Consider the following 26,445-nt stretch of genomic DNA (forward strand, 5'->3'; position numbering starts at 1 on the left):
CATAATTATATTGATTTAAACTATTTACAGCAATAAATGCTGGAAGAACATGACTTCCATATACCATATGACTCAGTTCGTCGAGATCAGCAAATGCGTGTGTGACAAATAATTTCACTCAATTTTCTCGGAGATGGTTAAACCGTTTTCTACAAACTCAGATTCATATGAAAAGTCTTATACTCCCAAACAAGGTTCCTGAAATACGTTTGGATCCGACTTCTGATTGCGGAACCACAGGATGATATGTGAAACGAAATTAAAATAATGCAATTAATTTTTCTCGTAGATGGCTGAACCGATCTAAGATTTAAATGAAATCTAAGAATCATCTATGATTCAAATGAGAGGTCTTAAAGTCCTATGAAACATCTTACTATTTAGTCAGATCTAACTTCTGGTTTAGGAGATACAGCGGTATTCGTTTTTGGATTCGGAATATACCCCCAAATTTTAATTCGCACTACAATTTCACAAAGATGTCTACACACTGCTCAGGTGAATTTAACTGATTTCGGCTACACCGATTTTAGAATTCCGGTTTCAGTATCGAATCGATTCTCAAAGCTCAATCATTTTCTCAAAAAAGACCAAATCGAACTTCAAAAACAAATATTACAGGACTTAAGGTCCCATACAAAATCCGATTCTGGAATTACAGATGATGAGTTTATAAATTTTTTGTAAATTATTTGGCGTAATAATTTATGACCATTCGAATCATTTTGGGCTATGCTAATTCCTGAATACCGGCTCTGGAAGTACCATAAATAATGACGAAAAACTCTAAAGTGGAACTTACTTCGACATCTCATGGAATGTTTGATCGATTGTCACACGCTAAGATTGAAATTCGATATGTTTTGCAGTTTCGGCATTACAGGGTAATGAGTGATTAAAATCTCAATTTGCCGTTTAAAACGACGATAATTAAAATAATGTCATGAGAATTAAAACACCTAAGAATATCCATGAAAAAACACATGCGGATTGATAAAAAAAGGTATCATCTCACTGCTAGGTGGATGAATCACGTTTTTTTTACCGCAGTTTCTTTTGGAGCTCGTAGTAGGGACGACTTCCACTGATGATACGTCTTCGTATTTCGTATATGGATCCGGGGCAGTCAAATTCCCCCACTATCCCGAAAGTATCCCCGTCTATTGTTACATTATTACGCTGCTTCTCGGATGTACAACTCTCCCTCCGGTGATAATGCCCTCGTCATCTGCAAAGCACACCTTAGAATGAACTGAAAAGTTCACCCGAAACCCTTACGCAGTTTTGCACATCGTCCATCGTTGCTTTGATTATTCTAGTCAGCTTGCACCGCTGTCTCACCCCCTGGCTACGTTCTCCGCATCGTTCTGGTGGTCATCGAAGCTCCACCTTTTAATCACTTCATGTCCGTCTGTCAAGAGGCTCCCGTTCTTCTCCGTGCCCATTTCGGTTAACGACACGTGGCCGTTCCGGAATTTGTTGAACTTCTTGTAGAACTTCCGTGTTTCTTGAAAACGACTCAGTAGTTCCATTTCCTCGCACTCGGTTTCCTCCAGGCGGCGTTTTATCTCTCGAATGATGCGGGTTTCCGTTTCTGTTTGTATTGTTCCACGTTCTGTCGGCTTCCACGTAAAGACTGTCCCAGAAAGTATGGACGCACTTTGATTTCGCTGTAAATAATTCACAAGTGTTAGATATATATAGACAACAGAATATTATTCTCAACATTTGCTACTTAGCCACTGTAAACTAGCTGGCACACCTTCTTGCGAACGTTCCTCATTAAATTCCGTACAGAATTCTTGGCGACAAGTTTTGGCACTTTTTCCAATCTTGTTCGAACTGTTGAATGGTTTCCGCTGCCGAGACATGTTTCCTAAGATGTGCCTTCGTTAATGCCCAAAATTCCTCAATTGGTCGAAGTTGTGGGCAATTTGGTGAATTCATGTCTTTTGGGACGAAAGTGACATTTTTGGTAGTATACCATTCTACTGTTGATTTCGAGTAGTGGCAAGAAGCAAGATCTGGCTAGAAGACAACAGAATCCTTGTGGCTTCGAATCATGGGTAGAAGTCGTTTTTGTAAACATTCCTTGATGTATATTTCGCTGTTCATTGAAGTAGTGGTGATGAAGGGTTTCGACATCTTACCGCAGCTACAAATTGCTTGCCAGACCATAGCTTTCTAACAAAATTTTTCGACTTCAATCTATGTCTCGGACTGGTTTAACACTTGCCCTTCTCGCACCGTATAATATTGTGGTCCCGGCAAGGGTAATTTGTAATCGAGTTTCACGTAGGTGTCGTAGTCCATGATTATGCAGTTCAAACCTCCTTCTTTTGTTCGAACGCCTTCAGTATACGTTTATCCAACTGAGGGTTAGCAGGACGTTTTTTTTTTCGACCCGTTTTCGGTTTATTTTCAAAGGTGTTATCCTCACCGAACTTCTTGATTGCATTTCGCACGGCTTTTTCACTTACTCCTTCCATTTTTGCTATCTTTCTCAGTGACAGTCCGCGTTCTGTCCACCATTTGTACACAATTCTGCGAGATTGTTCTGCATTTAGAAACAAACTAATGAAAACGAATAAACAACTGCACAAGCGGTTAGAGAAGAGTGTAAACAATAGGACGCAGCCATAAAAATTGACAGATTCTGAACCATAGCGAAATGGCAGCGATTTTTGGTTGCGTCCATACTTTCTGGGACAGTCTTTACCCGATGGTGCATTTGGCAAAATTTTTGTAAAACTATTCTTGCAATATCCAATATTCTTGCCTTTTCATCCCTAGGCTTTGGATGATGAGCTACAGGGCGCGTACCCCCCTTTGGCGGATGGGAGTGGGTGTCAATTCATACTTCGTATTGACAAAGTCGGCCCATACCGAGATCGAACGATCGTTTGCTTATAAAAGTAAAAAGATGAAAATTATTATGTTATCTGGATCGATCTCGGCGTGGACAAGACTAATACTGCTTGAAATTGACAATAGGTCATTAGGTTGTTTCGAGCATTCTTATGGCTGGAATTGTTCACCAATTTGAATTATCTTGATCCAGTTGGGATTAATGTTAATATATAACATTAGTCCTGAACTGGTGAATTTAATTCAAAAAAGAGGACTCTTGTTATCAGGAATAAGAGTAAATTGATATCTTATGAACCGTTTAGGAACTTTCAAACCTTTCCGATCCGGTTCGGTATCGGTAATGATTACAAATTGCAATGACAGCGAAACTGATTGATCAGGTGTAAATACACTCTCAAATCGGGAAAGGTTTGAATGTACTTAGATTTCTCCAACTTGGACACAGATGTCACCTTCTAACTAAAAGTGTGATATGTGTGTTTCTGGAAGAGAACGGTTCACGTGGACCATTTCATACAATCACACCTAGTATTTCTTCACGAAATACATGTAGTTCTTGTTTCCTGGATGCGTGCTCAACACTAAAAGGCCCAAAACTTAGTTTAGACCTAAATTGCTCTAAAGCAGTCAAAATGATTGGAAGAGAGAAAGTCAATAATAAAAACTGTGACAGAATAAATAAAAGCTAGTGCAGTGTGCCTTAGTGCATATATAGTTAAATAAAGAATTAAAAACGTTCACAGAATTTTAAGCAATCCTTCCACTGTTTACATATTGTGATTTTCCTGGGCAATCTAGTGTTAAATGCGCATCCTTACATTATATAATTTAACTAGCTTACTAACACCTGATTTTATCTTATTTTATTTTCTTGACAAAAATCGAGCCTGTTGAAATAAAGGATTATCATCGAAGATTTAAGACCAAGAAAAAGACCCTAGTTCTCAAGAAAATGAAGCAAAATAGGTATTTTATGTAATTACCTACCTTTTGGTAAGTAAAATGCACGATTTTTACTATCACTTTTATTATTATTAATATTATAATAATAATAATTATTATTATTATTGTTATTATTATTATTATGCATCTTATTATGGTTCCTTTATTCTTGATAATCTATTAGCTTGTGATATTAACAGGTTTCTCCGGTATAGTAAAAAGCAATGCAATGGGGCAAAAGGAACCGTAACGTAACATCGACAAAGATAGAAACAATCAGAATAGATTAGATTGGATAGTGTTAGTAGACCAAATATATCTACATCTGTTTAGGAACTTTAAAGTAATAATCGTAAGTACCGCTTCAGACATAAAAGACTATATAGGAATGCAAGGCCAAGACCGAAGCGGATACAAAGCGAAATTTTCTAAAGATTCATCGACTAGGACATTTAAGACACAGAAGCAGTTGATAGGATGACAAAATACCAATGCGATATAGACACACGACTCAATGATTGACTGGTTACAGGGTGAAGCACACACTTCCTGCCCAAGTGACAAATTCTCTGGCGAACTTGCAATAGAAGATATTCGTATCTTTCGTTGCAAATTGATAACCGTAAACGAATCTGTCGCTTGGGTTACATGCTGGAGGGTTTCCTCCTTCGTTACTAGTGTTCATTTGGGCACTATAACCTAGTTCGTCCGGTATGGAAAGTGCGGATCGTTGTAACCACCCCCCTCGGCCAGAGTAGCCCATAAAGGGAAAAAAATATCCAATATTCTTGCTACAAAGCTTATGCAATCACTTCAAAGGTTATACTTATCGAGTCGGTTCGTCGAGTTGAGCAACGCGCGCGCGTGTGTGTGTAAGTGTCAAATAATCTCACTCACTTCTCTCCGAGATGGCTGACTCGGTTTTCTCAAGCTTAAGTTGAAAAAATTCGTGTAGATTTATGTCTTGTATCTAGAAAAAAATCTTATAAATTTACGTCTTCTTCGTGCGTCAGAAGTACACTACATTTTACAGTTGATCTAATCCACAGTACATTTTACAGTTGATCTAATTCATGTTTAATGCATTCTGGTATTTTTAAGTGCTGAAACATGTAAGTCTATACACACCTGTTGGAAAGGTGGGGTATGTATGACATTAATCATTCTTGAAAAATTTAGTCATTCTACGCTTGTAGAAAAAATGAAATTTACACTTGACGTAAATTCAAGCATGTCGTAATTTCTTCGGTGATGACACAACATTACATCTACTAACATGTAAACATAAATTTAGCATCTGTATCGATGTAAGCTTCAGCTAAATTAATTGTGAGATTAATGATATGGCTTATCTTTACATGCTTTGAATTGTGAATGTAAGTAAATTGCGACGCTCTTTTTATGTGAATCTATTAGGATGTAATTTTTTCTAAGTGTGTACGTAACCAGTAAGTTTCCTAATTTTTTGCTGACTGGATTGAAATAAGGTCCGTAATTCAGAATATCCTTGGCAAAACCCAGCAATTCTTCCAATTAATTGCTAATTTCATCTGCACTTTGGTCATTTGAAAACCATTCAGGGTAACATTAAAAGTTTCTATTGTACAACTTTAGGGCTGCGAGAAAGTTCGCTCGAAACTTGTTTAGTACTTTCAAGTTACCTAAAGTTTCACGATAACGTTTAAGCAATGAGAAAATTTCCGCGGAACTTGTTCCGCCATTTCAAATTGTCAAAAATGTTACGGGCACTTAGAAACCGCGTTTTTTAATCGTAAAGTTTGGTCAAAGTAAATAATTCACGGGATATGACACCCAAAGTATTTTTTTCACACGCTTGCATGGCGTATGGTATCTTCGTTGCAGCATATGCTCATTGTAAATGTGATTAACGATCTCTTGAAAACAGAAACCGTTCAGATTTCCGTTCTTTTAACACCATGTTTGTTTCGCGAGCTTAGTTTTTCTTAATTGGTACGATATACGATATATTTTTTCGCCAAAGTAATTCATCAACGAGCAGTTTGTCCATGAACCGTGAATACTGCCAAGCTCAGAACGCTTTTCAGTACCATTTCGGAACGAAATTCGACTTTCTGTTTCGGCCGAATTCAGTGCCAATTCGTAGCGAAGAGATCAATTGCATAGTTGCGAAGTTACTGCATAAGAATCTGAATCTAGTTTTCATAGTGGCATTATAATAGTGTTTTTCGATACCATAAATATCTTACTCTCCGAATAAATTTACTCTCCAGATAAACTACACAATTGATACATTTATCCTCCAAAAAGTGGTTTTTAGCTATTCAAATCTGCTATCATTGAACAACCAAGCGCGTAAAACATTATTAACATGTAAATTATTTGTGTGTACTTTAAAAAATGACTAACCTTCACTCGGCACCACAATGAAAAGCAAACCGAGGTTTACCTGATGCCAATTTCTATACAACAAACGCCATCATTAGCGTGTGCTCATGTGGACAGACTCGCATTTAAATTTGGTTGGTACTTGAAAATCTATTAGTACCTTGGCTCGCAAGTCGTGCTCGAGATTGTACAAATAAATATTAACCAGCTTTCGGTGCAAGAAAGAAAAAAAATGGCCTTACCCTGAAGAACGGGGAAACTCATACGTCCGTGTTAGTTGTGAGTTAACTTGACTTCTCACTCAAAAATCTCCAAATTAATATATCAACATCAAATTCATGCTGCCGCTATTTTGTCCAACTTTCCTGTCGTTGCCACTTAAAAGTAGCATACAACCTGAATTTGACATTCCTATTAGCTTATTTATAAACCACAGTATTTGAACATTAGGCAAGATGTACCAAAGTATAAAAGGTTTGTTTGTACAATTTATTTTCCCTGTTCATTGCGATGCAGTTTCTTGATTTTTTACACGGATATCGCAAAAAAACTGAGTAAAACCCCACCGCAGATTATTGGCAATAAATTTGTTGATTTAAATTGTGTTAATTGAGCAACAATAATTTTCACAACCTATTGTCCGAAGCAGCAAGGACATACCATTGGTAATAGTCGATGCAAATACTATTGGAATCCGGTTCCAAAAATTAAAATGATCCCTGCAATGTGTTGACCTGATACTGTACCAAGCTGATGCAATTAAAATCTCGTTTTACTACATGCGTCTTTTAGAGGTGGGACGCATCGTAAAGGCCAATTGATTATTAAAACAACTCTTTACCTTTCTCCCAAAAACAGACTTACCCTATTTAAATTTGATCAAAACTCAATTTGATTAAATATTAGTCATGATGTATGTGGTACTAATCTTTATCAGAATAGATTCAATTAGAGTAATATTTTTCAAACTAAAGTTTTGCTTGAATCTTCATGTTTGGACTGAATAATGGTTTTTTACACATACATTGGAAAAGGAAAGGAACGGTTATAATGATAATGTCCATCATTATCATTATAAGTAACGTGTTAATTCGAGAGTGGTTTTTTGTTAGTACATGCAACAATTATGTTATTACGTCGTCATTTCTCTGTGCAACTATCGAAAACAAAGTTTATCGTCTATAGCATTAATTCGTAATTTCGAGCACAACAGACCATGACACAATTAAACCAATAACCGTAGGGATTTTTGTTTCATTTAAGTATAAATTAATACATTTGTTACTCAATAAATTGAGAAAAGTTCAACACTGCGGTTTTGGTTGCTTCCGCTGCGTTTTCCTAACAAAGATGTTACCTCTTCTCCTGTATAAGTATACATAGAAAATTCATGATTAACCAAACTCATAGACCCATAACACCGGAAACGAGTCGATGGCAGTGTTATATCTGCTATTTGAAACTATGATTGACCAAGCAAGTCAAGAGAAATTACTGAGCAAACACCTAAGCAATCATGTATATTGTGCGACTTTGAGGATTAAGTCAAATTTTTGTTACGGTCCTCGGTTAAAACGAAGCATTTCGGAGTTCTGTACCCCACTTGTACGCGGCGGGCTGATTTCCCCCCAGACGGCTGGCTATGTCTTCTAGCCATTTTTGCCGGAGTTCTGCCAGAATCCCGGCAAAAGTCTGGCAACAATGCAACAACCGTTTCCGGCAGAGAATTTCGCCTAGCGGTTATTACCGGTTCTTTTCTGTTATATTATTGCCATACAAGATTGGCAGAACCGTTTTGAATCGGTTCTACATTTTAAGCGTCTTAGTTTTATTTTTTCATTAAAAGATACATATGAAAGGCAATAAGTTATTGCCCTTCATATATACTAATAATGGAAAATGTTATTGCCAATAACATTGCTTTCTCACTACCAAACATACCCATATTTCAATCTCATTTACCTCGTCTCAAGATTCGTTTTTTGTACGTACATGCGGAATTGACGAATATCAAATGAAGTCGAATAAAAAAAAAGAAAAAAGAAAGAGGTGGAAAATAAACAAGACACGCACGGCGAGATAATGACGCAATTTCGCCTGGACAATTTTGACAGCAGCCGGAATGCAGCCAGCCTTCTGACGGATGCCAGAATTCCTCACAAGCGGGACAGAGCTTAAGTTATATATGACCGCCTCATCTTTGTTTATTACTGTCTCAATCGTAAATGATTGCATTTAAAACAAACGAAAGAGAGGAAGAATTCTTGTTTTTCACAGCCATCTGACTCCGGTATGTTAGCACCAGCACTAAAAAAATTGATTTTCATTGACACAAAATATACGAAAATGACGAGAAATTAGTGTCACTCTCAGCTTCGCTTGCAAACTATGAGAACAAAATCCATGTTCAGTCAATGACATAAGCGGAACAGTAGTTTCAAAATTGTGTTCTTTCTTTCATTTGCCCTTTTAGTCATTTGCGGTTTTCAGTGAAAACCCCATAGTATGCAGTATCGGTATTCGACCGAAGCTTTGAGAATCAAAAATGACAGAAAAAGGTTTCACAATGACTTTTACCTGTTGGTGCTCGAATTTGTAGTCGTTTTGGTTTCCAAAGTGGTTCTGGGGTGTAATTACTTCGATTTGTCATATTTTAGTCACTCTTTATAGCCAAGCGTCACAGATTTTCAATACATCGTTTAAAGAATGAGAAATGAAATTCTACTGATTCTCCCTCCCCGTTAATTTGGTTTCGTCTTGTCATAGAGGAAAGAGTGACGTTGGTAATTATACTCTCTCTTTTTTCAATGAGAAACGAAAATGCTTCGTCTCTCTTCGTTTGTTCTGGTGTCGGTCATTTACGAATGAGACAGTAAAATATTGAAAATGAGACTATAGGATTGGGTTTTTTCATTGAGAATGCGTGACAATTTTAAGTTCTGGTTAGCACCAGCCCTTTGAAAGTACACCGATTACGTTGTGCACCTCGCGTTTTGGACTCCAAACACTGCGATGTTTTGACTCTCAAAGTGTGAAAATTACTTCCTTTTGATATCTCTCAACAATATCTTCTGTATTTTGAATAAACCGACAAACTTTGAAGTTTGCCTATAAAGTTATTGCACTCTTGAACCTCTTTGGAAACCAAAATTACTAGATACGAGCACCAACAGATGAAAATCATTGCGTATCGTTTACCATTCTCGAAGCGTCGGTTGAATATCGATACTACACATTATACGATTTTCACTGAAAACCGAACATGACTGAAAGTAAGAAAGAATATAATTTTTTAAAATACTGTTCCACTTAGGTCGTCGATTGCACATTAATCTCATTCTCAACGTTTTCATGCAGAGCTGAAAATGACAATTATTTTTCGTCATTTTCGTCTTTTTTGAGTTAATGAAAATGATTGTAATGATTCAATTCATAGCATAGAATTGGTTTCGAGGTCAAATTCCACAAAAGGAATGTAATGCCAAGTAAAGAGCATTTGAGGAAAGTGTTGATTCACTAATTTGCTTCGAGAAAAAGTGCTTGTTTCAAATAATTCAAAAGTGTGAAAGACAAAAAAACGCGCAAACAACCCTACAAATTTGACGATGCCGAATTGCAAGAATTATTGAACGAAGAAAATACTAAACACAAATAAAAATAATGACAGAGAAGCTAGGTGTTAGTCATCAAGCTATTTCTGATCTTCTACACATCGTAAAAAAAATGAGTCCCTCATGAGCTGAATGATACGACAGCAGGAAAAGCGAAAGCGTTGAGCTCGACAAGAAACAAAAGATTTTCTGTGATGGATCGTGACGGTAGATAAAAATGGATTTGTTTTGAAAATCCCATTTGCAGAAAAAATGGAAATAAAATTACAGGACTCTAAACAATTCGAATCCGTATGCTTTGTTAGTTGACGACCCAACGACTCAACTTCGGTCCCGGTTCCGGAAGCACCGGAAACAGTTATCGCAAACTATAAAATGGAACTCCCTCACCTTTCTCAGAGATGATTGAGTCGATTTGCACAAACTTTGATTCATATAAAAGCTATTATAGTCCCACTTGGAAATTCCGAATTTATTCGGATCCGATGAACGATTACGTAATTATAGGATTAATTTCTGTGAATATTGTGGATAAAATGGTCAAATTTATTTTTTTCTTTTGAGCATTTAACATTCAATATCTTACACTTTTTCCTTTGCCATACAGTTGACGGCTTTCTATGCCAAGTAGTAAATACCTCACGCCTTGATTATAATAAAAACGAAGTTCAAATGAAGTTGATACAAATGATGTATGCTTTGGCGAGAACAAACCGAATTTCATAAAATGTTTTCATCGTTTAAGGAGTGTATCGAAACTAAGCTATCCACAAATTTTTCTTTCAAATTATGATAAAAAAACGATATTTTTTTCAAACTAAAAATTGATCCTTTATTGTACGAGGTTAAACTTGAGCATAATGAGAACCGGATGAAATTTAAGTTTTTCCTTCACGAATTTTCGAACTTTTGATCGTACGCTCTTCATCAAGTTCCGGACAAGTTTTGCATCGCATTTTTTGGACGCTTGAGCCCAATTTTTTTCAACTCCTGCATGTTCCCAGCTGCCTTAGCAGTCTTGAAGACCCTCTTCACGATTGCCGAGTAACGTTCGATGGGTCGAAGCTAAGAGCAATTTGGTGGATTGATATTTTTCTCAAATTTTTACCCTTTTACGAAAGCCAATTGAGAATGGTTTTGGCATGGCATAGTGAGCCGACGCTAAATCCGGCCAAAACAGTGGAGGTGTACTATGCTTCTTATATAAAGGCAACAATCTCTTCTGGAGGCACTCAGATCGATAGATTCCTGCATTTATAGTTCCGGTAGTGTAAAAATGGTTGACTTCAAACCACAGGAACATATTGCTTGCCATACCAGTACCTTTCGACCGAATTTCTCCAGTTCAATCGACCTGTCCGCATCGCTCACATCTTCCCCAACGACGACAGTAAAGTATTGTGGACATGGAAGGGTTTTTGAGTCCTCCTTTACATAAGTCTCATCGTCCAGCAAAACGCATGCATCCGAACACTGCAAAAGACGCGAATACAATTTCCGGGCCCTTGTTACTGCTCGCTGCTTCTGTTCTACACGTTGTTTCGAGATTTTCTGCTTCTTCAGGTGATTTCGCCTCTTGATACGCTGGATCATTCCGACACTCGTATCACGTATTGACATTGATTTGTTCTTCATGATTAGAGATACCAATTTCTGGTTCAGTTTCGGGTTGGAAGAATCGGGGTTTCTGCCTCTTTTGGGTAGCTCGTCCAAAAAATAGTGTTCTTCAAACTTATTAATTATGGCTTTAACACTGGCATGATGAATTCCAAACCGCTTTGCCAATTTTCGCATAGTAATACCCTTTTCGCTTAGCCATGTGTCCAGAACCCTCATTTTCACTTCCTTTTCAATACGCGACATTTTGAGAACGCAGAATTTCAACCGCACAAACAAGTAAACAAACGAGAGCTGACAACCAAACGCACAGCATGCTGTGATCTGAGCATGAAACCCATCACAAATACATGCGTACAACACAAATGTTTGTGGATAGCTTATTTTCGATACACTCCTTATTTCTGACTGCACAACCAGAAATAATCACAGTTCACCCTCTGGGACTGTAATTTCTGGGTGGTTTAACTGGCATGACTTTCCATGACATGGAAAGTATAGCTTATAAATAATGCGTTTTGGACAGTTTTACGTTAATAATTATTTATTATTATTAGATGTTCAATCACACGTAATCGAATTCTACAACCGAAAGTTAACCAAAATGATAAACAACTTTATATAAAATTTATTAACTTTTACCTAGGAAACGACAGCATGGAAAACGTTTACCGGAATCGCTCGCGAATCGGATTCTCTCAACTCACTGGTGCGTATCATTCCCAGGACCACGATGGGATTCGTACGTGAAGTGGTTAATTCATTTCGGGTAAGTAATTCCGGGCCAAATGTTTAAAATTCATAATTGCATACCACTGCAATACATCGTACTGTTTCAACAGAAGAAGGAAGCTCGGGCAATAGTACTCACGCGAGCAGGTGCCGTTCAAGGACGTACCCAGAAAGTGAAAGGTGGAGGCCACGGCGAGTTCTATGCTTTCAAAGGAATACGTTATGCACAGCCTCCAGTTGGAAAACTACGATTTCGGGCCCCTCTTCCAGAAATACCCTGGAAAGGTATTCGTAGCGCACTTAGAGAAGGTTCTGTGTGTCCCCACAGAAGCATGATTTTAGACAATTTCAAAGGCAGCGAAGATTGCTTATTCATCAATGTCTACACTCCAGATTTACCCATAGATAGCTAGTATGTTACAACTAATGTTATCTTGATGTCTAACGTACTAAAAGTATGTCAATGTTACAGCAATCCCAGTTTCCCTGTAATGGTATGGATTCATGGCGGAGCCTTTTCATTCGGTTCGGGAAATTCGTTCCTTTACGGACCGGATTATCTTGTTCCAGAAGGTATCGTTCTAGTAACTTTCAACTACCGTTTGGGTCCACTAGGATTTTTGGGCGTTGGAAAAGATGCTCCAGGAAACGCAGGTATAAAAGATCAAATCTTAGCTCTCAAGTGGGTCCAGGAGAACATAGCAGCATTTGGAGGAGACCCCGAAACTGTCACTGTTTTTGGACAATCAGCCGGATCGGTTTCCGTCCATATGCTCATGATGTCTCCGCTTGCGAAAGGTCTTTTTCACAGAGCAATAGCACAAAGCGGAACAGCCTTGAATCCATGGGCGGTAGCGAAATCACCAAAAAAGCGGGCCTTCCGATTAGGAGAACAACTTGGATGCTATACAAACAGTACAGATGAATTATTGAGGGTTTTGCGTAAAGCTTCTCCCCAAAAGATCATCAACGCAGCGGCAAAAACAATAACTCCTGAAGATATCAAACGAAGTATCGGACTGCCATTTGTTCCATCGATCGAAAACTGGACCGGCGATGACGCGTCAGAAGAACTACCACTGATTGTTAATGAACCAATACAGATAATGAAGAGCGGAGTGTATAATCATGTTCCACTAATTACAGGGTTCAATTCTCATGAGGCAATGCTATTTTTGAGAAGTAATAGTGCTTGTCTTTTAAAATGTATTGTAGAATTAACCAATTTAATTGTCACAGGGGTGCGAAAGGATCCTAAATTGCTAACGACTATAGATTCAGATTTCCAAAGACTGATACCAATTGATCTGAACGTAGATCGAGACTCCTTAGAAGGGACTTCAGTGGCGCATGATATGCGCAACTTCTATTTGAACGGATCACACATCAGTAATACGTCTATTCAAAGCATGATGAACGTAAGAAAAGTTTCAATTGTTCAAAATCATATATGTAAAAACTTCCATTGTTCTCTGATTATAGCTTATGTCGGATGCTATGTTTTTGCATGGGATAACCAATTTCGCTCGGCTGCATGCTACTCATGACGGTCAGGATACGACCTGGTTGTACAGGTTCGCGTACGATGGGGCGCTGGGTATCTACAAGAGGATACTGGGCATCGACTGGCCTGGTGCATGCCATGGTGATGAGTTAGGCTATCTTTTCCACTTCGGAGTGCTTAACATTCGTCTAGACAACTCATCGGTTGAGCTACAAACGATGAGTAAAATGACACGTATGTGGACCAACTTTGCGAAGTATGGGTAAGTGTTAATTTTTATTCTACATGGAAAATGTAAATAGTATTAACCGAATCAAGAGGTTGAATGTCGGTAAGAAACTGCTCATCCTAGTTTTTGTAAAACAACATCACGAATTTTTACCTGTCAAAATACAAGAACTAACGATTTTAAATTTAAAAAACTAACTTAATTTATAAATCAATTGTAACCAAATACACTTAGCGTTCAAATTAACCTCTACACATCATTATTAAAAACCCCAAATTTATATATGGAATTAAAGAAAACATCAAAATTATCAAGAAACTAAAATGAAATTAATTCTTTATAACAGTCAATAGATATGCATAATTGTCATCCGTCTACTGATTCAAAGAATTAATTTAGATGGCACACCAGTTAAAGTTAGATTGTAAATATGAGTCTATAATTTCTAGAAACATGTAATTTTTTTAAATCTCGAATTTTTCAACTGCGCTTGATAATTCGCCGTGAATTGGAAATATCAGCTGACGATGTAGAAACTTTTTTTTTATATTTAAAAGATATTTTATTCAGGCCTATTTGCGTACAAGCTTTACGTGGCCGATTTAGCTGAGTTTTTAGATAATTTTTTTTTGTATTGGATCTCGTTGTCACCCTTTTTCTAGAGGGAGAGGAGCTTCCATTTTCCTCCTGCAAGGATTGAGGGGCAGTTTGTTCGTGGTTCGCCTCGTCATCCATTGCCGTGGATTGTTGTTGATTTCGTTGCTAGTTGCTGTAGATGCACCTTGTTGTACATTGTTTGCAGTTGCTGGTTGGTTGGATGGTAAGCTGTTAACTGCAGCTGGTGTATTTTGTTCTATAGGGGTTACGTTGGATGGTTTCGTTGAAGGGGATACTTCCCTGTTGTTGGTGACTGTCACAGGTGTACTGGGTTTGCTTGGGGTTGGTATACATAGTTGTCTCCTTGTCCGGTTTATTACACAGCTTACCGTAGTGAACAGCTTTTTGGCAATATTGACATGTGGCCATCTGATTGTCATAGGTAACAAGTGATTTGCACGGTATTCTTGTATCCAGACCGAATATCACATAAGAAGGTATAGGCCTCCTCAAGCGCATGCGTAACAAACGTACGCCATTTAGAATACCGGGGAAAAATTCTTCCACTTTTCTTTTTCGATAGAGAGAATCTCTCCGTATTGGGACATAGTTGCGCGAATATAAGACGCTTGAGGGAAGATCATGCACACGCACTTCTATAGCACTATCTTCCATATATACTGGAATGTTGTACTTGATATTTTCATGCTTCACATAGTGCACATTATTATTGTCTTTGGCGAATTGAAATGCATCCAACTCTTTATAGAACTGGATATAAATAACATTATTGGTCTTATTGCATTGAAGTAAATGCAAACGTTTAATGTCAAGATGCATTTGCTCCTTAAGCAAACCTTCAAGTTCTCGTATCGACAACTTTTGCACTGTCTGAAGTCAACAATAATTGTATTCTTCCGTATCGGCGGTAGCTTTTGTTCGTTTGGTTCACTCATTTTGAGATCGTTCTATTGTTCACTACACAATACTGTACTTGATTTATTCTGTCCCTAACGTAAGCGGTTTTGGTTTATCGACTGACTTGGTTGAGATGTACGAGCGAACTGACCCTGTAGAAACTTTTGCAGGACGCAAGACACATAAGGAACGTTTGGACACATTTAGAAGAACATAATTTATCCGAAAAGTGCAAGCGATCATTGATGAAAGCCCTTCCACGTTTATGAAGGTAATTGCGAGACACCTTATTACCTCTGAAGGCCACATCAATCTTGTTGTTCGAAAATCTACGCTATAAGTTCTATGTCCAAGTTAAAGACATTTTCGAGGGAAAACGTCTCATGCACAAGATTGAGCTCCTCGATCAACCAATCAGAAAAGTGGTTGATTGTTATGATGAGCTTCCGATATGGGATGTCAGGTTACTGTGGTTCAATATCAGAGCCTGATAACAGAGATGTCAGATCTGCAGATTTGTCTGTAAATCTGCAGATTTCGTACATAGTGCTGCAGACATTTTTTGTTGTGCAGACTGTTGTAGACTTCTGAAAATCTAGTTTTTCGCTGACTTTCGTCAAAATTTACAGACTTTTGATTTGGTTTGCTCGCCAAGTCAGTTTAGCGTATCATACTTTATAGAGAAATAAAGACATACTTGCTAACTGCAGATTTTTTTCGGATATACAGACTTTTGCAACCCTGTCTGAAGATATTTGAAATTTTTACTTGGGATCTCTGCCGGATGAAGACCCCGGCGAAGTAGGCGATGAAATAGTGCGCTGAAATTCAGGAATTTGTGATACATTTTTTCCTTTTTCTTGAATTTTTTGAATGTAATACATAATAATTCATTTTTTATTATGTATGACCCTTCCCAGGGCTATCAATTAGATATAGCTTGCTGATGATTCCGCGCAAAATTTACCTACTACTAAAATGAACCTTTAGCCGGCCCTGATTAGCATCTTTCTTCAAAGGTCTAAACAATGAATGACCAACAAAAAATCTGCTTTAATTCACTTAGTGGTGTAATGATGCCTTTCTCGTATTGCTCATAATATTATAAATATTACAGTGGAATTCGCAGTGGAAAACTCAAAATCCTGTTTACTCTGTAGTTCCAGAGTCGGAAGTAGTACACAAAACAAATTTAAGGAATTCTGTATGAAACTGTAAGACTTTTCCTTTGAACTTATAAGATTGTGAAAATCGATTTGGTTATCTTGAAATAAGGTGAGTGATAACCTTTTTGCAGCTTTTGATCACTATTTGCTATACTTCCGAAACCGGATTCAGATGACCGGAATAACCGAAGTTGGTTCGTTTGCCAACAACAAATATGACCTACAAATTGGAACAGATTTGAACCTAGTCAAACCTAGACTTGCTATCTCCTGCTCTGTTTCGATTAAATCAATTAAACGAAATCTAACAAACGAAGCGAACCTACGTTGCTGTTACTTTTGCATATGTAAGTCAAGCTAAACAACATAAATCAGCAGCATAAAACATGTAGTAGGATTATTATTTTTATTGTTATAATTGACATTACGTGTAGGCACGGTATTACTGCACTGTCGGCTGTGAAAATTGAATTTACATCGCGAAGCTTGAAATTTCGTTGTACGTTTATTTTTTTCAAATGAGATTCAATGAAGTTCAGTTCGGTTGCACTTATCATAGAATAGCTAAAAAATTTTATCTATCACCGTCTTTTACCAATATCACACATCAGTAGCAGATATCCGTAGCCGTTTCATTTTCTCTTTTGCGTGTACGCAATAGAACAAAGCACGCATCGTTCGTGTTGTTTTATTCTTCCACCTTGCACGTACCGGTGCTGTACATATTGTCATTCTATATTGCGATTTGAAAACTTTGACACTCATCGTCCTGTAACAGCAGAACCGGAAGTCGAATATAAATAAAATTTCATAGTAGCTTTTTAAACAATGTGAGTTTTGATTTGAACTAGGATTGGTGAAAATCGGTTCAAGCATTGCTGAGAAATCGAAGTGAGTTGTATTTGTGGAGTTTTGCTTTTCTTATATAGAAAGTTATGCAATCACTGTAAGAACCGACTTTTGAACCGAAGCCCGGAGGGCCGAATGTATGTGTGTGTATTTTGCATTAACTTTTCTCGGAGATGGCTGGACCGATTTTCACAAACTAAAATGAAAGGTCTTGTGGTCCCATACAAAATTCCTGAATATTATTTGGATCTGACTTTCGGTTCCGGAGTTATGGGGTGAAAAATAAAAATATGTGTTCTAACTTTTCTCCTAGATGGCGCGACCGATTTTCATAAACTTAGGTTCAAATCAAAGGTCCTGTGGTCCCATACGTAATTCCTGAATTTCGTCCGGATCCGACTTCCGGATCCGGATATATATGGGTAAAGTGTGTTAAAAATTTTATACCATCACTGAAAAGGGGAAAAACCGTAAAAAGTTCTCTAAACCAACCTCAAATCTTCTCCAATTGATAGTTTTTTTCAGTACACAGAAAATCAAGAGGATTTCGATTATTTTCTCAAGAATCGAAGAAAATTATTTGGAAGAATACCACAGTATTGTATATAATAGTATGATTGATATGAGAAAGGCATCATTACACCACTAGGTGGATTAAAACAGGTTTTTCTTCACTACTTTCGGTGCTTCCGAATGTATATTGAGTTTATATGCCAACAACTAACAAGTTCTGCAAACTAGAAGAATATTTTAGCCATATTATGTATGAGATGGGATTTGTACCTGTTTTTGACCATCGTTTGTGAAAAAATACTCATGAAATTGGAAATTTTCCACTTATTACGCTTTAGTTCCGGAGCCGGAAGCTAGAGCCGGATAAAATGTTCCAATAATTCTTAGAAAACTATAAGACCTTTCATTTATATCCTAGTTTGTGGAAATCGGCTAAGCCAGTTCGCATTTTCTCATACAGATTTCCGAACCAATCGATTGGAATTCATTCCGAACTGACAATGTGGGCGTGATTCAAGCATGTCCCTTCCGGCAGTGACTTCAGTTAGATATTACTGCTTAAATCAAGGTTTTGGAAACTGTTTTGAAATCTAGGTTTTGGAAACTGTTTTGAAATAATTGATTGGGATCATACACTGAAGAATTATCAATTAAGAGTTTCACAAGATTAGGCAAGGGTCAAATCACTATAAACCTTGTCTGTACTCAAACAAAATTTAGCGGGTTTAGAAAAGTTTAGGATAAATTGTATACGATCAGCAAGTTTACAATTTCCTAATATAATGCACAGCTTTTAATAATGTAACAGACTTTCACAGATTTTTGAAATCGATCACTGACTGCCGATGAACTCCTAAGAGTTTTCAAATTGCTAGGGAAACACAGTGAAAATATATTTCCGACAGAGCGCTTTTTTGCACAGACTGATTTTTTGTTCGAACACAGAAGTTTGGATTTTATCCCGGATCCGGGATTCCAATACATGCACACGCCGGCAGCTCAGTCATCGCCGATGAGGAAAAAAAACGTCCCGGATGGTCCCGTCCCGGATGGTCCCGTCCCGGTCGTCCCGGTATAGTGCGAACAGGCTTTTAGGAGAGATCGAACGGGATTAAAAAAAGTTTTGGAGGGATTGCGCGGGATTTACGCGTTTACAGTAATTTTACAGGGATTAAAAAAGATTAGGAGAGGCCACCCAGGGTTAGCAGAAAATACTTACGATTAGATGAGCTTATTTGTCTCAGCAAGTCCAGATTTCTTTCGTCTCATATATTTCATACCATTCTCATTGAACTATCTCATGAATTTCTTGAATAAAAAGCTTGAACCTCTGTATCATAAAGCACATATATGAAATACATTTATAATGGTCATGTCTGAATGTCATAATCCGATTCTGTGACTTTCGAAGATTTCTAGATTCTAGTGTTGCTTAGATCTAATTTTTTACTTAGTTTTCAATGTTCGTTTAAAATTTGTTCTCTTATATTCTACTTACCTGTCCTATTAGTCTAGTTCTGTGGTGTTCTTTGCAGTATTTATTATGTGCATTCCCAACAAAGCGACCGACAACCTAGTCTGTAATCATACCATTCTCTACAATCTACAAAAATCAAACCAAACATACATGCGATAGAGGTGTAACATTGCTGAACGATTCATCAGGTCGTTATTTTGCGATACACCAATATACAGGAACTCGAAGTTCGAATTTCATCGTTTTGATCATGGCACATAAACACATAAACCACTTCGTTGGGGGCACGGCAATACGCGGTAAATTTTCCGCCATGCGTGTATCGGAACGAAACATTCAACGTGTATTTTCCGGGTAACCCAGTAATGTTAAGGTCAATATAATTACACGCACCTCCAAAGAGGAGCAACAGCACACCTCGATACAGAGCAATAGTGCACTCAATATGCAAAACACTTCGTTTCTCAAATCATTGGAACGGTTATTTTGATCAATGTTACGAATGTCATTCAACATAGGTCTACTGTAATCATGTTGATGTAGTCAAGGAAATATAATTTAAAAATTTAAAATAATGAACGAATTGATAACAAAAAATAAAACCCAAATATTAGTAATTTATAAACGTTGTCATAAATAACCATTTTTACTAAGTGCACATAACTAACTTTTTAGCTTTTGTTGTTTGGTTTTTGACTCTACAGAGCATTCGATAATTTTTTTCAATTTGTTCCGGTTTTGAACCGTCTTCCGGGGCTTTCAAAATCGGATATTAGAAATACATGTGATCAGTGCAACTTCAAACGATCATCATGACCTGAATATCAAACCTATTTGACGCATAGCTTTGTTTCATCATCGCTTGCATCATTTAAACGCAATTGTATTTTATAATCACATGCACTCTTAAAAACATTATATTATCTCGTTGAATAGAGCCGAATCGGTTATGAGAAAAAAGTATCAGCATAGTTCTTTATTCACATGTAAACTGAATGCTTTCGATGTGCAATCTTCTTTGGCCCCAAAAATTGTAACATTTACGAGCAGAACCAACCATTAAAAATGGATCCATCAAATTGCACTATATCGTCAGTCTTACTACATGGTACTTTGAAAAGACATTTTTTACAAAATCTGAATAGACAGTATGTTCCGCTTGAACCAGCCAGTCGCGCATGAAATTGCGACTCCCCTTCGCGAACCAGCCTTTTTAATTTAGCACTTATTCAGTCATCGAGCCATCATCGGACAGTGACGGACCACATACTTTACTGCTTATCCCCCTCTTTGACATAAGTAGCGCGGACCAGACCAGTACACAGAAAAAATGATGAAATTTTCACGACATGTAATGCCGTTTTTGTTTTTCGCACTGCACTACCGTATAGTGTAGCACCGACTGCATTCGCTCGAATTTGGGCAGTTCGGAATGAATTTCGAATCCAATAGGCGAATAGGGGGAAAATTTTCTTTATTCAGCCGACCGGTTGGAATCGGAAATATGTTGGGATTGAATGAGAAAAAGTGAAGCTTATCTTCTCATATTCGTTATCATTAGTTTAAAAACGTGCTTAATCCACCTAGCAGTGAGATGATACCTTTTTTATCAATCCGCATGTGTTTTTTTGATGAATATTCTTCGGCGTGACATTATTTTAATGACATCGGTGACATTCGTTTTACGCTGCAATTTGACATTTTAATCACTCATTACTCTATCTAAAAGTGGGACAATCGACTAAACATTCCATGATATGTCGAAGTAAGTTCCACTTTAGAATTTACGGTAATTTAAGGTACTTCCAGAGCCGGTATTCAGGAACCAGCATAACCCAAACCGATTCGTATAGTGAATAAATTGCAATAGTTTTGAATCCAACTTTAAAGCTTTTCGGGTTGTCATCTCCTATATCGGTTTGAATTTTAAAAATTCATCCTCCTGTAATTCCAGAATCGGAAGTCAGCATTGGGTAAAATAATTAATTTTTTGTGGGACTATAAGTTTATTTTAATTTGAATTTTTGTTTCTCAAATTCGATTTGGCTTTATTTGAAAAAACGATTGAGCTTTGAAAAACGATTCGATACTGGAGCCGGAATTCGAAAATCGGTGTAGCCGAAGGCAGACGAATTCACCTGAGTAGTTTACATTTGTTTCAAAATGTTTAAAAATCAGTGTAGACATCTTTGAGAAATCGCAGTACGAGTTAAATTGTTGGGTACCTTCCCAATCGAAAACTGAATACCACTAAACCTGAAATAAGTTTATTTGGTTGTCGACTATTCAAATCAGCAAATCTTGGATGATTCTTAGGTTTCATTTGAATCTTAGATCGGTTCAGCCATCTACGAGGAAAATGAGTTACACAACTTTAATTTCGTTTCACATATCATCCTGTAGTGCCGGAACCAGAAGTCGGATCCAAACATAATTCAGGAACCTTATTTAGGAGCATACGAATTTTCATATGAATCTGAGTTTGTAGAAAACGGTTGAGTCATCCTCGAAAAAAAGGTAAAATTGATTCGAATGGTATATGGGTGTTATGTTCTTCCAGCATTTATTGCTGAAGCAGTTTAAATCAATATAATTATGAAATCGTTCTAAATTCGGAAGTACTGCCATCTTTCCAATATGTCATATTCGAACGATTATGTTGCCAAAAACTAGCCGTGCTAAAATCGGTCCGAGGCAAAATGTCATGAAAAATGATGCTCTACACAGTCTTTTTGGTAATTAGAAACAATTGTATGTAACAGTATAAAAAATCATGTTTCGCGTTGCTCCCAAGCCTTTCTTTGCCATACAGCGCTCAGAACTTCTACTGCTGGAATATGGGGAAAAAGTCGCTTACACAAAAAAAATTCGATATCTCCGTTAAAAATGGACGAATTTTAACAATCCATGGCTTGTTGGATAGCTATTACCGTGTGAAATCTAAGTCTGAAAACATATTCTGTTTTCAAGGTCAATTGTGACAGATACTGTCAAAAACGTGATTAATCCACCTAGCAGTGAGATGATACCTTTTTTTATCAATCCGCATGTGTTTTTTGCATGAATATTCTTCGGTGTTTAAGTTTTCATTACATTATTTTAATCACCTACGTTTTAAGCGACAATTTGAGATTGTTATCAGTCATTACTCTGTAATGTCGAAACTGCTAATACAATCGAATTTAAATCTAGAAGTGTGATAATCGATTAAACATGCCATGCCGATTAAACATGTATATAAGTTTAATTCAATTTGAATTTTTGTTTCTGAAATTTGATTAGGCTTTTTTGAGAAAACGATTGAGCTGTGAGAAACGATTTTATACTGGAACCGGAATTCTAAAATCGGTATGGCCGAAGTCAGATAAATTCACCTGAGTAGCTGTATAGTTTACATTTGTTTCAAAACATTTGAAAATCAGTGAAGACATCTTTGAGAAATCATAGCACGAATTAAATTTTTAGGTGCCTTCTGAATCGACAACTGAATACCACTAAAACTGAAAAAAGTTAATTTTTTTTATCGACTATCCAAATCTGCTAACCCGATAAACCAGATTAATTTATGTGGAATAGACATTTTTATACTAATCACCCTGTATCCCCGAAACCGGAAGTTGGATCTGACTGAAGAGCAAGATGTTTTAAAGAATCTTGAAACTTTTCATTTGCATCTTAGATCAGTTCAGCCATCTACGAGAAGAATGAGTTACACAATTTTGATTTCGTTTCATATATCATCCTGTAATTCCGGAACAAGAGGTCGGAACCAAACATAATTCAGGAACTTTGTTTGGGAGCATACGAATTTTCGTATGAATCTGAATTTGTAGAAAAGAAATTTTCAGAGAAAATTGAGTGAAATTATTTGTCACACACGCATTTGCTGATCTCGACGAACTGATTCGAATGGTATATGGATGTTATGTTCTTCCAGCATTTATTGCTGTAAGTAGTTTAAAACAATATAATTAAAAAAAAATCTGCCATCATCTGGTTTATATATGTCATATTCGAACGATTATGTTGCCAAAAACGAGCCGTGCTAAAATCGGTCCGAGGCAAATTGTCATGAAAAAGGATGCTTTTTGGTACTTAGAAACAATTGTATGTAACAGTATAGAAAATCGTGTTTTCCGTTGCTCCCAAGCATTGCTTTGTCATACAGCGCTCAAAACTCCTACTGCTGGAATAGGGGAAAAGTCGTTTGCACAAAAATTTCGATATCTCCGTTAAAAATGGACGGATTTTAACAATCTATGGCTTGTTGAATAGGTATTATCGTGCGGAATCTAAGTCTGAAAACATATTCTGTTTTCAAGGTCAATTGTGACAGATACTGTCAAAAAACTGAAAATTTTGACATAAAACTTCGTGTAACTCAAAAAGTAAACATCCGATCTCAAAACCATTCAATAGCGTTTTGGGTGACGGGGAGACCTTTCATTTGCGACTAGTTTGATCAAAATCGGTCTAGCCATCTCTGAGATCTCGACCTCTTAGTTGACAACACACATACAGACACACACACACATACACACACACAGACATTTGCTCAGTTCGTCGAGCTGAATCGATTGATATATGTCATTCGGCCCTCCGGGCCTCGGAAAAATTTTCGAAAGTTTGAGCGAATTCTATACCTATTTTTTATATATATAAAAAAGGTAAAAACTGAAAATTTTGACATAAAACTTCGTATAACTCAAAAAGTAAACATCCGATCTCAAAACCATTCAATAGCGTTCTGGGTGACGGGGAGACCTTTCATTTGCGACTAGTTTGATCAAAATCGGTCCAGCCATCTCTGAGATCTCGACCTCTTTGTTGACAACACACATACAGACACACACACACATACACACACATACACACACACGCACACACACACACACACACACACACACACACACACACACACACACACACACACACACACACACACACACACACACACACACACACACACACACACACACACACACACACACACACACACACACACACACACACACACACACACACACACACACACGGACATTTGATCAGTTCGTCGAGCTGAATCGATTGGTGTATGACATTCGGCCCTCCGAGCCTTGGAAAATTTTTCGAAAGTTTGAGCGAATTCTATACCTATTTTTTATATATATAAAAAAAGGTAAAAATAGTTAAAATTTACTGAAAACCAACAAAAAGGCCTGTGTAGAGTGCGATAAAATGACGTAAATCGCTGTACCACTTTAACTATATAGATCATAAAGAGAAAGAAAATTCAATGACATTTATAATGTCACTTTTAATCGAGTACTCAAGTCGAGCAATCGAGTAAACGTTAATTACTCAGTCCGTCTGGGAATCAATGTGGGATATTTTTCTGTTCTGTACTGTGTAGCGATTGTATAGAAATCGAAAATGTACGTAAAATTGATAAACTTTAAATGTATCCTGAAATTTAATTTCGGTGTGAAATGGAATTGAATGAAATTTTCCGATCTAAACAATGATTCCAACAGTGGTCCCAGTGCGTGGAAGCAAAGACCTGAAACGTTGCTGTTTGAGAATCACTAAATTAGAAAGACAGTTATTTTGAATGATCGTTTACTATTTCGTCAACAAACTCAACATAACATACATTTTTATATTATATTTCGTGCTCCTAATATGTACAAGGAAATGTGTGTACATGTACATAATATATTTAGCTGTGTACGCTCATAGGAGTAGGGTTATGTAATTCTGTATATGCGCGATACATTTGACCAACAGCCTGCGTGTAGAAACCTGACCTGATCGCGGATAAAATATATGTTTATCACCACGCATGAAGAGCGGATACGACCAGCGCTCGATTGAAAACATAAAAATCCATTGTTTACATAACATGTGAGCCTGACTAATTGGACCCCTATGATGTGAGATACCTCAATCATATCTGAATAGTTTCATAAATCATTCATTCTACTGCCAACTCGATAACGAAAATTGAGTGCTTAAACGAAAACAGATGTTTCGCAAAAATTGCCGCCCACATCGAAGAAGTCATCGGTTTAGTGAACAAATAACCGTCCCTCGACTTCACCATCGATAAGTGAAAAAAAAGATCCCCATGAAGATTGTTTTGCTACCCCTCAAAAATGTTGCACACGGGGCGAATACCCCTTTCGACCCCACATAAACCTACTTCGGCTATAACGAATTCCAGTTATCAGTTCCAGAAGTATCGGAAACAGTGAACAAAAACTTCAAAATGGAGCTCACTTCATTTTCTCAGAGATGACAAAATCGATTTGCACGAAATTACACTCAAATGAAAGGTCTTATCGAGCCATAGTTGGCTATGGAATTTCATCTAGATCCGACTACCGATTCCAGAACTGTACGGTAAAGTGTGTTGAAAATTGCAAACCGACATTTAGAGCGACAATGCAAAAATGAGAAAAAAACGTTCTTAAAGGGAAGGTAGGGTCTAAATGATGAAAAAATCATCATTTTTGCGGTTTTTTTTTTAAGAATTATCGCTCAACAAAATAAATTCCAATGTTTTGCAAGATGAAAAGCATCATTCGAAAACCATTTTGTAATTTTTCCGTGGGAAAATATTGAGAAATAAGTCGGTGAAGAGGTATTTTTATTTTTTTTGTTTCGATTATAGAGGTTTTAACCTTAAGGTCATTCGCCTCTTCGGGCCAGAAAAACTTTCTGACCCTATGTGCGGGGTTGGGAATCGAACCCAGGTGGGCTGCGTGAAAGGCATCGACTTACCCATTACGCTACACCCGTCCCCCTCAGTATTTTAAGGCACGCTTCTTAAAATCATGATTTGCCATGTCCACTGTAACTCAGCACAGACAGTGAACATATCAAAGCAGCATAGTTAGAGTAGAAGTTTTTCTAGATCCCAACATTTCTGTTTGGTTTGTTTTATAAATTTTTTGAATTTTTGGTGGTTGTTGAAAGTGAAAACTACGAATTTTCACAAAAAAATCCACCATTTTGTAGCTGTAAAACCTCCCCAAAGTAACAAATAACGAAAAGGAAAACGTTGGGGTCTG

General features: G+C 37.2%; 1 protein-coding gene across 4 annotated transcripts in view; it reads left to right on the top strand.

Annotated features, from left to right (window-relative positions):
* LOC131440240 (juvenile hormone esterase) overlaps positions 1–26,445 on the top strand; it is a 58,533-nt gene that overhangs the window by 25,423 nt on the left and 6,665 nt on the right. For all 4 annotated transcript variants that reach the window (XM_058611345.1, XM_058611344.1, XM_058611346.1 and 1 more), the window contains exons 3-7: positions 12,055–12,177; positions 12,251–12,552; positions 12,613–13,322; positions 13,380–13,558; positions 13,623–13,906. In XM_058611345.1, the coding sequence (XP_058467328.1) occupies positions 12,055–12,177; positions 12,251–12,552; positions 12,613–13,322; positions 13,380–13,558; positions 13,623–13,906 (1,598 nt within the window). The remainder of the gene's footprint in view (positions 1–12,054; positions 12,178–12,250; positions 12,553–12,612; positions 13,323–13,379; positions 13,559–13,622; positions 13,907–26,445) is intronic.

Source organism: Malaya genurostris, chromosome 1 (assembly GCF_030247185.1).
Source record: "Malaya genurostris strain Urasoe2022 chromosome 1, Malgen_1.1, whole genome shotgun sequence".
Classification (NCBI taxonomy): Eukaryota; Metazoa; Arthropoda; class Insecta; order Diptera; family Culicidae; genus Malaya; species Malaya genurostris.